Below are 16360 nucleotides of genomic sequence, written 5' to 3' on the forward strand. Positions count from 1 at the left end.
AATCCCACAAATGAATGTGTTATACAAGATCACGCTACTGAAGCGACAGACATTTGTGGGTCTCGAAAGCCGGAGACAACAGCTACAATGGGCGGCTGATAAAACAAAAGCCACTTTTGCATTAATTCTGTTTGCGAAAATACAAGAAATGGGAGGGAGGCAAATGATCACAGGATGACAGGTCCTCTATTTATTCTTACAAAATGTATCAAATCCCTCCAGCACCTCGCTCAGAAATACAAACTGAACTAAAAACAACAAGCTGACAGCATAAATAAAGATGCTATTTATGCCGTTTTCTCAGGAGTAAAGGGCTCTTTCACGGTGGTGTACAGGGACGCAATTATGCGACCAGTCTCCACTTTGTCCTCTCGGCCTGTCAGCGCGCCATTGTGATGCGCTATAGAGAGGCAGGCGAAAAGGACCCTGTCTGTGAAGGCCGACAAGCCCGGGCAGCCCAAACAGGACCCCAGATGGCAGGGGGGCGGAGCAGTGAGGGGTGAGGGCGCCCACATGCTTTCAGACGGCACGTTGTGTGAGTAACGCCATCTGCCCCTCCGCAACCGCGTCACCTCCGATCAGCTGCCACGTACCAAGACCACTTGGAGAAAGAGAAGAAAGAAATAAAAGAAATAAAGGAAGAGGGATCCTGGGAGGGGGGCGAATATGTGCCCAAGTGTGTGTGTGTGTGTGTGTGTCTATATTACATTGTGGGAACCAAATGTCTCCCATGGTGTAATAAAAAAAAATAAAAAATTCTGACAAAAAAAACAAAAAATTGCAAAAATCTCATATTTTGTTTGTTTACTTATGGTTAAGGTTAGAGTTGGGTAGGGGTTAAGGTCGTCATGTTGGGATTACAGTTTTCCCCATAGAAATGAATTTGAGAGTCCTCACAAAGATACAACTACAAATCTTAGTGTGTGTGTGTGTGTGTGTGTGTATGTGTCTGTGTGTGTGTGTGTGTGTGGTGCACATGAGCAACTCTCCTACAGCAAACATGGACTAAGGTCACCGGTCAATATCGTGGGTGTCTATTGAGTGTAGAGGCTTTATAAACCAACCCCCACCCACACAGGGGAGAGACCCTTTTGACATGAGTGCAGATCCAGCTGAAATCCAACTGGTGACTCCAAGGAGGAATGGTGAGGGGGGTCCCCAAGGAGGCCCATCACAGAAGCATGCTCCTCTGTGGAGAAAACACCTGCCACTTCACTGAAGGACATTGAATGCGGGAGGGGGTTAATGCATATTCACAGGCCTAAACCGATGTGCCATTCCATCCCCCCTCCCAGAAATGTGATATCAAGCCAAATTCCGAACCCACTGAAACCATAAAGGTGACATTCAAGGAAGAAGCAATATTGATGTTGCCAGTGGGTTTTATCTCGAACCCCCAACGATAATCGCTCACTACTCTCTCTGACAAAAGGCCATGACAGTAGCTTTGTAATACTTTTGCAAAGAACTTCGCTCATTAAACACTTTTCATTGTGATTACTGGGAATATGGATGCTGTTAGCAAAGTGAATTGACTGAGCTGAGGAATGAAATGTGGACAGAAACAATGTGACTCGTATGATAAGGAACATAACAGAAGCAAGACGTCAACGTCCTTTTGCATTTGATTTGTGAGACGCTTCCAGAAATGACTAGTTCCAGGTTTCTTTAAAAAGGGGGGAAAAATGAAGTTTTGGCTCAAAGTTAAAAGGCTGAAGAGAATATATCACGTAATTCCAAAGCCAGACACAGTAATGGGTTTGCAGTTATCCTAAAAGAAAATGTATACCTTAAAAACTGGGCAAATACTAAGGGAAGGTTTTACTGAGTTATGAACAATAATTCAGCGGAGATATGTCTGCCTCCAATGGTGTCTGACAAAAGCAGTTATGGCAACAAGACTCTAACTTAGAATAACTCAGACATATGGCTCTGATAGAACTAACAGGCTCTTCTTCACCTGAAAAGAAGGGCAGCAGCCCTGAACCCAAAACCAGGACTGTCCAAATTAGCGGACCGGGAGTTAACACATACGTGACAGACTAGGGGCAGAGGTTGATAGTTCAGATCCAGAAAGTAAAAATCCAGACCAAGATTTCGTTTCACCCAAACAGTTGAGCATAAAGAACCACAGTCACAGAATACTCAACTGGTTGGTTGAAGCAAAATATTTGTCTGGAGTTTTACCTTCTAGGCCTGAACTATCAAGCACTAACTAGGGTCTTTGGAGTGAAAGGCAGGTTACTTTCATATCCCCCTAATTTTTAAATTCAGTTTTCGAGTTTCAGACCTCAGAAGCACTCAGTTCCTGCCAGACTGACATCTCTGTTTAAGATCCACTGCTGACCAATGTCACGCTCGTCTGCCGGTCATGTGCGTAAAATGTTAACATGACGAAAGACAGCGTGAGACTGAAAGATAGCAACAAAACAAAGAGGACTAGCTTAGGCCATCGATATCTCTACAGGTGAGAACAGCGCGGAGAACCTGTCAGTGGGATGTGGAGAGGCCTCTGCTTGTATTGAATTTTATTTCTGCTGCTTTACCTATTAAGTTTTACAAGCACCAAGCTGAAACCCATCGATCAGCTGATGAAATGCTTCAGACGTGATTATAAATCACCGAATGGGCACCAAACAGCAGCAAAATTACAATAATCATTGGCTGAGGGGTGGGAGGTAAATCAATGATAATATGACTCAAGAAGACTGCGGCAATTTAAGATCAATGGCTACATTCACAGCTGTATGAGGATGAGTGGAACACCAACAGCAATCCGGCTTCATGTCTGATGTCATGCTAAGCAGTTGGAAGGTCGACAAGAGTTGATGGATGAATTAAAATTAAGAAAAATTGCCATACCATATATACCTGCAAATGTCTCTTCGTTCGGTTGGAGGCCAAGATGGTAGACTCTTCCGGTCTTCTGCCTCTCAGCCCTTTTCATTAGCTGTAGACAAAACCGAAAAATAAATGAATGCAAATTACTCATTGGTCACTTTTTAATTATTGTCATCGAAACACATTTTAAACAAACACTTATTTCCCAATAAAATCACACCGTCCAGAGGAAATGGACTCTACACACGTACAGGACAAGCCGTACGGTTCATTATTCATAAGGTCCTCCCCACAGTGAGCTAACCTGAAATTACACCAGCGTTTGCCCCGTCTGAATATTTCACTTCACAGCTGGAGGGAAAAATTAGCAGCGTCAAAACAAGAGTGGCCACAATTTAATTAAACAAAACCAGAGCTACGGTAAAAGAAGGTAAAATATTTATGGTTGCCTCTAGAAATAAAGATCTATTTTCTCTCCCACATAGGTAATTAACCTTTATTGCAACATGCCCAAGTACTTCCATTGTTATTCTTTCTGGTGTTAACCTTTATTAGCACTGGAATTCATGAATAATTCATCCAAAACAGCTTTCCTAGCTAATTACCTGTAGCAGATACTAACTGCCATCGTGGATCTCCAACTTTGGAAGACTAACAAGCCTAAATGCTTTTAAGCTACAGATAGTGTTGCCATACTGTGAATTGTTTTCACAAGTGCTAAAACTATAGTGGTATGGAAAACAGGCCCAATTAAAATATTTGTATGTTACCATTTCCAATAGAAAAAAAATCTCCCATGAGGAAACGTACTTCACAGTCTCAGTTTTTGCAAGGCAAAGGCACCGTCGGCCCGGTGGAAAACTTGCGCTACAGCGTTATATTTCCATGTGACCTCTAGACGGTTTTAATCCTGGTATAATCGTTCGGAGGCCATCCCAGAGGGTTCAGTCCACATGCAGATGCCAGAATCACGCAGAGCTTCCTTCAGAATCAGCAGAATCGGCATGGGCCCGAGGTCGGGCCACGAGTGGCTCACAGAGAGGGACCATCGCGGCCATCGCCAGGCTTTAATTAGGGAATTTCAGAGTGGCCTTAAACAGACGCTCCAACCTGGCTCTGGTCGTTTGTCTTCCTGTTATTCTCCTCTGTTTTTTTTAAACATAAACACAACCCAAAACTGGAATGCTGAAGGGTAACAGGGATGCAGATTTGCTTTGTTCGTATAACTATTTCCAATAAGGGAGTATTTGGTCGGAGACTGTAACAAAAACATTCATAATTGATGTTTATGTTCTTTTCATCTATGCAAGGTTTACTTTAATGGTTTAAACAGAAAAATACAAACGGCATTTTATCTTGGATTCCTACTAATTATCAAAAAAACATTCGGACTCTTTCATCTTTTTCTGTCTGGCTGTCACCACATAAGGGAGGTTGCAAGGCGGCTGACCTCTGACACAGGAATTTGTGAATCCTCATACTTAGCCTGTGATTCAATGCAACCTTTTATCTCGCTGCACAAGGCTTTACTTGGTCTGCGCTCCAAGGACTCATGTTAAGAGAGGGGTGTTAATGTGTGGCATGTTGGTGAGGTCGACAACATTGTTCGGTTTCCATGGAGACGGGCACAAGGGAAAATGGAACAGCAATAAAATCTCTTTGGGTGGTGGCAGAGTGTACGGGGGACTCTACGGAAAATTAAGGAGGTAACACAAAAGGATGTTCTACATCCAACAAACCTGTGCTGGAGAAGGTCAGAGCTCTTCAAAGAAAAAAAATAATTACAGCATGAGTGGTTTCTTTTCATCTTGTTAAACAAATTGCATATTTAAGACTATTCAGAGAAAAAGGTGTATGTAATATAAAAAGGTCTAGCATACTGCTGTTTACTGGTACACAATGTTTTCACTAATGCCAAAATAATAATCACACTGCATTTTGGATTTTTCGAATAGGCACCAACTACAGCAACTTCAGAAGCACAGCGTTTTATGACTTTCTATGCTGAGGAAAACAGATTTCAGCCCAAAATTCCTTTTTTTTCTGGGCAGAAATATCAGTGTCGCGTGACATGGACCCGCAGTAAGCTTCTCGGCCAGATGCAGCACCCTTAGGCAACAGGACGACCGAAGCTGCCCACTGCGCTGTTGACGTTTGACCACTCCTATGTGTCCGTAAATATCAGCGGTATTTGCCAAGTTCCCTGATATTCATGTCATGGAAATCATAGACGTGGGGAGGGGAGCATTTTCCAAACTGTGTACGATTTCCCCCTATGTGTGTCAAATGAAAGGCCTGATTGGAACCATATACTGGCCCTCCTGGAACAGCGGGTACAGTGCCCAGTCTGCCTGCGCACCGTCATCGCCTGCGAGCGCTACAACCCTGCCTAACTCACTACCGCAATCCTGCATTCTGTCACGGAATGACAGAAACGAGCGACGTTTCTGCCCTGCTCTGGCGCAGTTCGTCAAATCAGGAACGGGCGATAAAATTTCGCTCAGCCTCTCGCCCTCGGTGAGGACAGGGTCCCATAAATACCGCTGACATCACCAAGAAAGGCACAGAAGGAAAGTGCAGCTGCCTTGTGTCTGTGCAGCCGGCCACCATGGGGCCCTCTCATCAGCGACACTCACGGCTCCAAACGACAAATTAGGGAGCCGGTGACACACAAGTGGCCAGAGGAGAAGGTGGCCAGAGGACAAGTCTGTCACCTTAACCAGGAGCTCATTTCTCCCCCATCTGCAGGGACATAAATGGCACTTACATCACCCCTGCTGTGGATTGGGAGGGACCAGGTACAGTTAAGCAAGCCGCAGAAATGTGCAGCAAAAGGCAGTTCAAGGAAATGTTTAAAGCTATTTATCTGCGTAGTAAGTCAATATTTGCTTAGAAAAATATATGCGCAAATTAACAGCATGCAAATTAAAGGCAACACAATAAAACTAAGAGTATTAGTACTGTTCTCCAAAAAGTTACTAGTATCTTACCGGATGGCTAGTAGAACAGGCTTCAGTTCCCAAACCTCTCCTCAGGGGCACTCACGCTTTGAATTTGTTTCATTTCACCACCAGCTTATTAATTAATTAATTGATTAATTAACCTAATTACTTAAATAACTGAGGTTTTGATTAGCCAAAAAAAAAAGGGGGTCGTGGTCAGGTCAACAGATTCATGGGTGCATTGGATGGTGGCCGGTCGCAGTCACAGAGTTACTCTGGCTGGTCGAAACAAAATCTTGGTCAGGATTTTTTACTTTTTGGACCTGAACTATCTTACCCCTGGATGGTTGCTACAAATACTGGACTCTAGGAGAGGTGTCGAAATCACAAAGCTGACGCACTTTGACAGAAAATATCAAAGTTTCACGCCACATGAAGATCATTTAAGGATCTTTTTTTTACCGCTTTAGACTTTTGCACAATAAGGTACATCTGCGTTATTTAAAACTTCACGGTGCAATTTGTTCCCCGACTACCTGCCCTAAGCTTCTTGGGAAAGACGTTTCCCAAGACCATGCATACAAACAGTCACGTCTGAACCCCTCAGTTTTAGACACACTAACCCCTCCACCGAAGAAAAAATTCAACACTTACGGTTTTTAAACAATGTGGCTACACTGTTTTTTGATTTATTTATTTTTTGGTCAAAGTGATGTCATTGACCTTGACAATGAAGAGCAAGCAGCCTGGGGGGGGGGGGTCTCCCCCTGTATCTGTTGAAGCTCTGAAGCCCCCCCCCCCACCACCACCACCACCACATCCAAGTTCGACCCTAATGAATAGCTATCATCGCAGGTGTCCAGAGGTATCCCCTGTCACCAGAATCACGCAGACAGATGCCGCATCAGCCTGTGATTGTTTGATGATTATAAAAAGTCCTCAGAGCCCCTCCCCTCCTTTTTATCTTCTTTCCAGGTCCCACGGTCCCACGCCCCCCTCAGGCCAAGAACAGCCCTCTCCTAGTCGCCACACACATATATACACTTACTTTCACACGTTCACATGCATACAGGAGGCATGTAAACCAGGCTTTGAAGTCGGGCAATTAAAGACAGGCCAGGAGAAAAAGGCGAGGAGAGAAAGGAAAGAAAACGCCAAGGCCCTTGGGACACAATTAGTCTAACGGCTGTTCAAGGAGGGTTACTGCAACAGCAGAGCAGAAGCATGGCTTCCCTCTGACAGGGTTAGAGATCCACCACACACTGGTCAAAGTGAAGGTGAAGACTGTACCTAACCGTTACCTCCCAGCACCAGAGACTGAGACAAACAGTAGTCTTTGTTGCTATAATCACCTACCACTAATCATCGTACATCAGGGGCCGGCAGCCCTGGTTCTGGAGTGCTGGTACCCAGCGGGTTTTCCATCCTACCTGCTCTCTGAGGAACCACATCTGATCTCAGGCAGACGGTAACTCATCAGGTAGGATAGAAAATTTGCTGGATACCGGCACTCCAGGATCAGGGCTGCCTGCCCCGATGTAAGATGCTACTGGATTATATCAGCAAAAACTATGGTTTGCTTTATTCTTGGGTGCTGGTCTATGGGTGGGAGGTAAGAGTCAGGTAGATGTAGCCTGCAGCTAAGTGCTTTGAAACCTCCCATTCGGACCTGCTGATCTGGGCTTCCACACAAACACAATGCGTCTCCTCCATTGCTCATCTAAAGCCCAAACACGTCCGCACGTTGCTGAATGGACTCTGCCCTGCTGCTGTCAGAAGGACGGGGGAGCCACCCAGCACCCAGATCCTGCTTCCTGGACTTCCTAGCTATCCTCGCGGTTTCACTTCCCTTTCACTGTTCCCGAGTACGTGGGTTAGTGCTCTGAAATGTGCCACAAATCTGCCAGCTACCTTTTGATTCGGATTGCAAAGACAGCGGGGTTTGAATTTGTGGAAAAGCAGGCTGATTATTTGGGCTGGCTGATGGCAGGTGTAGGGGGTTGATTATAATGGCCCAACTGTTTGCAGGTATGTGGGTCCGTCACCTTGAGCTGACACAGATTATACCCCTGTGGAAATGTGATTTATTAGGGGCTGCCTGTTTGTCGGTATGTGGGTCTTTCTGCTTCTGGGCTGACCGGCTTGATGTAAGAGGCTTTGGAAAACTGAGCCGATGCCAGTGGGGAAAACAAGGCAGTTCAAAAGCATCCTTCCTCAAGCCTGCGACACTGATGTCACCTGGGTGCTGTTCTTGCCCTACTTCCAGCACAGTGGATCATCAGCCTTCCGTCTCCTGGAGAGTCACGTCAGGGATTCTCGTACATACCCTGCCGTCCGTCACCTCAAGGGCCCCAAACAGGAAGGGAGGATGACCTGTATAACATAAACTGGAAATCTGGTTTGGACTATGGATAAAAATACATTTACTCTAATTTACTAATGCAGCACCTTGTAATTTGTGAGTTTACTGGGGTGGAAATGGGGTAATAGTTTGCCGACTGGGGGGGGTGAGGGTATGATTTTCGATTAATATCACAATCAAGTTGGAGACAAGTCAAGAGCGACTGGTTGACAGGTTTGACAGCTTGGGTTTGCAGAATTAAATACCCCATATTTTGTTTTCAATTTTTGATGCGGGGTAGCAACTGGGGAGGTTACGTTTTTACTGGGGGGCATGGCCACCACTTAGATCCGCCCCCAACGAAGCACCAATAATGAAATGTTAAAATATTCTTGCATTATACACAAGTCAACGCTTCTTCAAATGGTGGAGCCCAGTGGATGCGAGAGGATGTGAACCTCAGGCGTATGGGTTCCAGTGGAAGGACCCCGACGGGCCGTCCGATCTGCCTGCGAAGAACCAGGCGTGTTTGTGCGTTTCTTTCCATCACCCTCTTTCATCTCATACCTGCAGCCCACCTCCATCTTTGCAGCCCTCTGGCTCTGTGAACATCGTTCACACGTACCCGTTTTCATTCTGAAGATGTGTTTAACCCTGATTTGCCTAATTGGCTTTCATTTCTTTTGTAAAACGTTTCAAAGCTGTAGCATTTCTGCTTTGCTCATGGAGATCAAAGCGTGATGCGGCGCAGTTTACCCTGGAGACGCGCTAAACTCTCACCCAGATCTGTTGTTTTGAAGCTGGAAAGTAGAGAAATGAATAGAAAAGAAAGTCGGGTTACCATGCTGCGTTCTGAGTGATAGATGAAGCTGATGGATCATCATTAGCCCGGGCTTGTGTTTGTTATTGTTCCGCTGAGCCATGGATGCTACAGCATGTTTGCGAACGTTCACTGGCTGCAGCTGCCGTGCACGTTTGACACCGTCCCGCACGTGGCCCACAGCCTGCCCAGGCCCAAACGGGGGCTTTCTGCATCACGTGCCGGTGGTCAGGGCCGTCGCGGTCACACATGCCTCTGGAGTACGTGGTAAGCTCACATCTGGCCTCGATTTCAGACTGGGGGTAAGAAAATACTAACGCTGCTATGGTGGTGTTATGCCAACACTGGGAGGCGCCAGAACCACCCCCCCCCCCCCCACCTCCCCCGGGCAGGTAATCTGTGTAAATCCATTGTCACGATGCCATTGAGCGTGACCACGATGTTGTTTTGTCTCTCTTCCTTCCCACAGAGCGGGGGAGAGAGATCAGCAGATTCTCCCTCACTCTGCTCGGGCCGGCGAGAGGAAACGTGGGCACGTCCGACGTCCTCCGAGGCCTCGTCCCTCCGCCTGCCTGTTTATAGAGCCGAGCCTACAGACGCTGCAGTGACCACCTGAGGGTGCAGCAGGCGGCGCAGCAGGCGGTGCAGCCACGCAGTAACGCTACACTGCAGCCATGTGCACTCTGCTGTCGCTATGACAGCTGGGAGCTGACGGTCGGGTCGGCCCCCTTTTGAGGAAATGCCTTCAAGAAATGGGAGCCTTTAAATGACCAAGCCATGTCCTTGGCTGGAGGGGGCTCTGCTTTGCCGAAACAAGGAAGAACGGGGGAAGGATCGACCCCCTGGCCTAAATTAAATTGCATTTCACCTGACCTGGTAATATCTGTGAAACAATATATACTAAAATTTGGGAGAAATCACATCTTGTATTAGTTCAAAATGGAACGCAGCCTTTTATTTTCCAATTTGGGACCTTCTTGTAATATAGGGGATGGGTGACAACTCTTCTCCTCTTTCTAACCATAAATGCCCTGTACAGGTATTACAGAGGCACACCTCACCCCATCTAAAGAATGCGCTGTTCCCAACCAAAAGAAAGCGAACCGCTGTTTATCAGCATGGGCTGGCTTGCTCGCCCCTCTCCCTCCCCAACAGAGGGGGGTTCGGCGTCTGGTTCTCATTGTCCATGGTTGCCCCGGCATACCTTCCTTCCTACATCCCTCCCTCCAAAGCACTAACCCCCTCCCACTCACCACCACCACGCACCCAAGCGCTCTGCAGCAGACTTCAGCTGAACAAGCGTTTTTCAAGCCCCTGTGAAGGGGAAAGGTGGAAAAACAGGGGAAGAAAAACACTTTATCTACACACTTCAGGCCACGTAGCACAGAATGTGAGGGCGGAGTGTGCCGAGGAAACGCGCCAGCCCAAGGTCTTTGCGCCACAAGGAGGCCGGAGGGGAGATAATGCCAGAACGTGATAATGAAATGCATGTTTCCCATCCCAAACCAACACCGCAAGGGATGGAAAATGCCACAACCTCCTCCCAAGCTTCAAGAACATTCGACAGCTGCACCATTCCGAAGGTCAGGTGGCCGGCAGGGTCAAAGGTCGATGCCCTTCGTCGAATTACGAGAGCATGGAGACTCCCGGCTTATTTTTCCACCATTTCAGCAGAGGGACCCCCTCATAAAACGCCATACGTGCCCCAAGGATTAACGTCACCCCCCCCCTGGATCCCCGACCCACATCACCCATCTTCACCCAACCAGATCTTCATCTGCAAACTGCAGTTTGTGGTTCTGTGTAATTTGTCACCATGCGGGATTGGGTCTGGCCCAGTGTGATATTATCCCACTGGCCAGCATTTGAGAGCGTATGGCTCTGCTTTAGGAAATAATGCTGAACTGGCACTCCAGACTCTAACGCGGTGAAAGCGGCAATCGCCACAGGGCAGTCATGCATTCTCAGTTTGCTTTGCCTTACATTTTCGTTTTGGCGATGCTTCTCGGAAGGAAAACCTTTGCATTATATTCTGAATTCCCATTAATACCCTAAAATACGCCAAAAATTTGTTAAGAATGCCAGGCATCAGCCTTTCGTCTTCTGTTTGCCACCAAAAGTGCAATTTGCAAATGGAATAATACATTTTAACACTAACCCACGCTCATACACATTGGTAGATAAAACAACAGTTCTTTCATTGCCTTTCTAGCCTTTCTGCGGTCTTCCTGGTTTTGTTTACTCAAAACTTCTCACTCTCTCAAGTGGAAGAATAAGCAAAGGTCACTGGGGACATGGCACCTTAATTGTCAGAAGCCCAAGCGTGAGCAAGAAAAGAGAGACACAGGATAGGTGTGTATGGTGACAGGTACTTAAGAATAATAAGCTGGTAATACACATAATTAAGCAAAAAAAAAAAGAAAAAAAAACTAGGAATTAAAAATCACTTAAAAACAGGAAGAGCTTACTGACAAAGGCAGGCAATACTTGTACAGGCAGGTTCAAGTAGAACATGAACAGGTTAAAGCATGGAAGGTAGGAATCATCAAAGGTGTGAGAAAGGAAGCATGTATGATGTCATTTTTAGGTATGTGTAGTAATGTTGGGGCAGTGTGTAGCTCAGCAGGTTATGCCTCATGATTGAAAGGCTCAAATCACACAGTGGTGTCACCAATGGGCTCTTGAGCAAAGTTCTTAAATGCAGTTGATTCGAGGACCAGCTGACCCTACTTTTTCAACTGTACATCGCTTTGGATTGAAGGCATTTGGTAAATAAGTAAATGTATATGATGAGGCATATTTTCAGCTTGGCCTTGAAAGAAGACAGGCTTGTCCACTCACAAAGGTTCCCGAGGTAGAGCGTTCTGGAGTGTGCAGACTTCGGCAGTAAATGATCTATCTCTCACAGAAGACATTTGTGCGTGGATAATGGAAAGTAGACTGATGTCGGAGGTTCTAAGTAAACACACAGGAGTATAAGCATGAAGAAGCTCTGAAAGGTATGAAAGGGGAAGTCCACTGAATGCTTTGTATGCGAGTTTATATTGAATGCAGGCAGTTACGGGAAGTCAGTGTATGTTTTGGAGTACAGGGGTGATGTGGGCAGGGTTCCTGGTGTGACTGAGTAACTCAGCTGCTGAATTTTGAAGGCATTGTAGCTTTTTCTCAATGGGATCTGATTAAATTTCGGGCAAAGTGCAGGATGCACCTATAAACAGCCAACTTGGAGTGTGAGAGCCTTAACCACGCAAATTCCTCCAACCGGAAAACAGCGACACATGAAGGAGTTAACGAACGAGTACCTTTCGCTGACCAGTGTTTCACAGACTCTGAATGTTGTACCGGGATTGATTACGGGACTGGGGGAGGAGGCGGCAGGACTGAGGGTTAACAGGCCACTTCAAAGTACTTTCGCTGTGAGGGTGTATCACCGAGGGCCTCAAGTTGTGGGAAAGAGAGTTCCGCTGGTTACATCCCAGTGAATTATTGGGAAAAGTGAGTGGGAATGGAAAGATGTAAAGCGAGCCATACTGGAAGACATCCAGACTGGGGTCCCTGAGGAAATACAAGTCAATAGGTTTCACTACGAGCTTGTGGTTAGAACTGACTGGAGATATTAATTCACGCTCGTTGCGAAGATAAACAAACGGGTTAATGGCTTTCACTCTTGAAATTCCACCTTTGCATGTGCGGGGTCAAAGACCATCACCCCAAGGAAAGCGAGACTCCCATTAACGGGCCTGGCACGTCTAAGATACTCAAACGCTCTGACCACCACCCATCCTGCTCGGCTGAAATCTTAGGCCCCCCCTGAGTGACTACGACTTCCCGGAGCATGGAGACACAGACGGAACTTTCCAATGGTGTCTAACATGCTCCGCTTAGTTTGAGACAACCTTAGTTGACACTAGGGGCAGATTCCTCTACGCTTTTTCTTTGTTTAACTCAATAACACCGAATCCATGCTCAGTCTCTAAATGCAGACAAAAGAAACACACAATTATCGATAATTTCCTTTCGGATGCTGGAATATTTTAACATAAAATGCCGTATTAGATGTTCTCAACTGATAATTGCTTATTCGGTAGTCAAAGCACAGTTGCTAATTAACTGCGCCTTAATGAGGAAATATGGTGTAATGGACGAGTTTTGCAGACGCACGGAGCTTGTGAATTTAATGTTTTGAGGGGGTATGGAAGAACAGTAACTGAGTAATTGAGTGGTCCAGTCTACTGCTCTCAAGTGCCAGGCCAGAACAGGACCACACAATGGATGCGTGACTCTCCCTGGGCTCATTCTAATGTAACTAATTTCATACACAGCAGCGACTCTCACCATCTGGCACTATTTCCGGATAACTAACTCTGAGACCCTCTGGAGGCAGAAATATCCAGATTTCTCCCCGTTCTGATTTACGTGGGTTTCATGGGTGTTTGAGATTTGCGCGGATCATCGTTAAAGCTGATTTAGGGGCTCTGCTGCGACGCTGTAGTCGAAGCTTGGCTGATTGATTAAGTACACAAAGCAACGGGAGGGATCACTGTAATTCATCTGGTGTCACTCCAGCGATACGCAGAGCTATGCTCCATTCAAAGATCGGGAATACGGAAGGATTTATAAGGCCCTAATTCACTCAGAGCAGCCCAAGCAACAAGGACAGGAAAATAAAAAATTTTCTCCAAATACTGGTGAGGGACAGTGAGCCGCAGTCAAAGGTTTCAAATGACAAAGAGGCACAGGGAATATAGGAGCAGAAGAGCTATTCGAAACAAACTAACGGTCTGTGAATTCAGACAAATTGAGCCTTTTAGTTGCCGTTCCTTTTTGGGGGATCATCTCAGAGGTTCCACTTTGTGGCATCACCCATTGTGCACACTGGGGTCGGGCTTGTGGCTGCTATAGAAACCGCAGTGCTTATACAAGGGCTCGAGCAAAACGGGGCCCGTGCGGCAGGGGGGCTAGAGCTGATAAAGCACCGGGGCGGTGACGGGACCAGAGGTGAAGACAGCAGCTTTTGCATGTGTACATGCATGCAGTGAGGGGGGGGGCTTCTCGATCGCTTCCAGCGCGCCCATCTGCTTTTTATTTAATTGAAATCAGAGTTCCCAGGCTACCACACAGCCTAATCCCTTTCACATCATTGATCTTTCGCGCGACCGTGATCATCCCTCCCTAGCCATTAGTGTTGCTGTTGATAACCGAAACCCTTTTCTAAAGATAATGACTTTCACCACATGTTTCAGTGCATTTCTATATGTTTACATTCTCATCCTCCATTCGCCTGGAACACTTCCCATAGCAGTAACGCCGAAAGCTTGGGAAATGTGGTCATCCCACAGAGACCAAGTTCCTTACAGGAAGAAAAATCATGTGCGGTTGACAGATAAGGTCTACTTGATGTAAGAAGCAAACACTGGGAGACTGAGGAGCATTATTCAAATGCTCTTGTGTGCTTCATCCATGCAGTTTGGGTCAACAGGGATTCCTCTGTCTCCTGCTTTAAATAAGACAACATCCAGAGGCTGCTCCACCAGGAATATCACTGGAGGGCTTGTTCTTTGACTTCCTCAGACTTAAACCTTTTCGCATCACAAACAAACCTTCTCTATCACAAACAAACACACGTGATTGGTCCAAACCTGGCTTCTGCTTACTCTGGGATCTCATCCAATGCTATCCATTTCAACCTCATCACATAAAAACGGGGGGGGGGGGGGGGGGGGGTTGACATTAATCTCATTTACTTAAACTAAACACCTTGTTTGTTCAAGCATCTGTCCTTGAAGTCCTGAGACACATAATGCTTCTGTTGAGCGCAGCGCAAGAATGACATACGCCCTCAGGAGACGCGAAACCGATTTAATTTCTGCATGACGTCGCCTCCAAACAAACCGTCAACCTGGACCCATTTGATGGCATTTGATGATAGCATTTCTGAAGACGAGATTACATTTTATGGTCAAATTGACCCATCTCGACTACTAACGACTGAGTAATAAAACGACATGCTACAGCAATGCACCCTGACCTGAAGAGAGAGGCACTCCCTAGATTAATGAGGTCTATTAAGATTGATTTTCTTCATTTGGATCAGCTTCCTGTGGTCATCCTCTGCGCACTATGGGCATCAGGTGGTAAGGCTGTCATAATAATAATCGCAGCTTGCAGATCCCATCAATTAAATCGAACGGGACACAATGGCTTGACAGTCGAAGTGCAAACTGGTTCTTTCCCAAACTCAGCCTTTAATTGTTTATTACAAGCAAAAGTTCAGGTCATTAGCCACACATGCCGGTTCCACTGCTAATTATAAATCGTCTCTCTAAATCCTGTAGGACTTCTGCTGCCATTCTTTAATCCGATCATCTGCATTCCAGTGTTTCGCCAGTGAAGTGTTCCAAACCACAGACGGCACAGCTAGACTCCATCTGGGACCCAACTGCCAGGTACGATATGCCCAGCTATGCGTAAAGCCTGGCCCCAAGGTTTCTGCGGGTCTAAATGGCCATGCTAATTGTGACTGAACCTTGCTGGTATGATTGGACCTTAAGCTAAGGTCGCAGCTTAGCTGAGGACCACCTGAGGCAGGAGGGAGACAGTGGCCTTCACCCGTACGTGTCAGGGATCAATTGGCTGCATCCGGAACTTCAGCGGGCCCATCTCTGTCGTGTTTACCGCCCAGCCGAGCAGACGAGTCAGAGGAAACGCTGGGGACTTTCACTGACAGCGAGGGAGCTTCAGCACAGCGAGCCACTAACTCGCCGCGAAACGATCCACTTCTAAAGCAGCAGCCGGTTACAAATGTACGGTTTTAGAAAAATGAAGAGGCACTCTATGGACTTGCCATCGCTTCTCCTTTTAAGGAGGTAAAAAAATGGAAAAGAGGAATTAATCTCTACTAAATTCCAAGTTAATAAAGTAGTCCGACGACACATCCTCTACGGACATCCTGAAAGGTAAAATGGAGAAAGCAGCCTATTTACAATAAAAGGAATGAAGGAAAATTCAGGAACGGCATCACAACCGTCGCATGACAACTGGCCAGGCATCTGTTTGTTAATGCTGCTCTGATTCACTCAGGTTTTTAAGGTTATTAGATGACAGATGCACAGTAGGGGTAATGTGTAAATAGCATGTCAGATGCATTACTGTGCAGTATGTGTCACTGTTTATAATATGGTTAAGCAAGACGAGATGGCTTAAGGTTCACGGTTTACAGAAAGCAGAAGGATACAAAGGTTTAACAGCTGAAGTGATCCATGGACGGAAAGTTCCGGCTGAACGGTTTTGTCGCCGGAGCTCCTGGGAGTGCTGATCAGGCTCGTGTCGGGTGATTGACAGCGAACCAGATGGGCAGCCAGCTGGTCCCCTGCCATGAGGGGGCGCCCTTCCACTTAAACAACCCCACACCCCTGT

At 46.4% G+C, this 16360-nt stretch overlaps 1 protein-coding gene across 2 annotated transcripts in view; it reads right to left on the reverse strand.

Annotated features, from left to right (window-relative positions):
* Positions 1–16360, reverse strand: part of tspan18b (tetraspanin 18b) — a 43852-nt gene that overhangs the window by 19234 nt on the left and 8258 nt on the right. The window contains exon 3 of one of the 2 annotated variants that reach the window (XM_048972038.1): positions 2872–2950. Coding sequence is in view for 1 of the 2 variants with exons in the window: in XM_048972037.1 (XP_048827994.1) it covers positions 2863–2865 (3 nt within the window). In the remaining variant the exon portion in view is untranslated. Of the gene's footprint in view, positions 1–2862; positions 2951–16360 lie in introns of both variants that reach the window. The other variant, XM_048972037.1, reaches the window with a different exon arrangement.

Source organism: Brienomyrus brachyistius, chromosome 13 (genome assembly GCF_023856365.1).
Source record: "Brienomyrus brachyistius isolate T26 chromosome 13, BBRACH_0.4, whole genome shotgun sequence".
Taxonomy (NCBI): Eukaryota; Metazoa; Chordata; class Actinopteri; order Osteoglossiformes; family Mormyridae; genus Brienomyrus; species Brienomyrus brachyistius.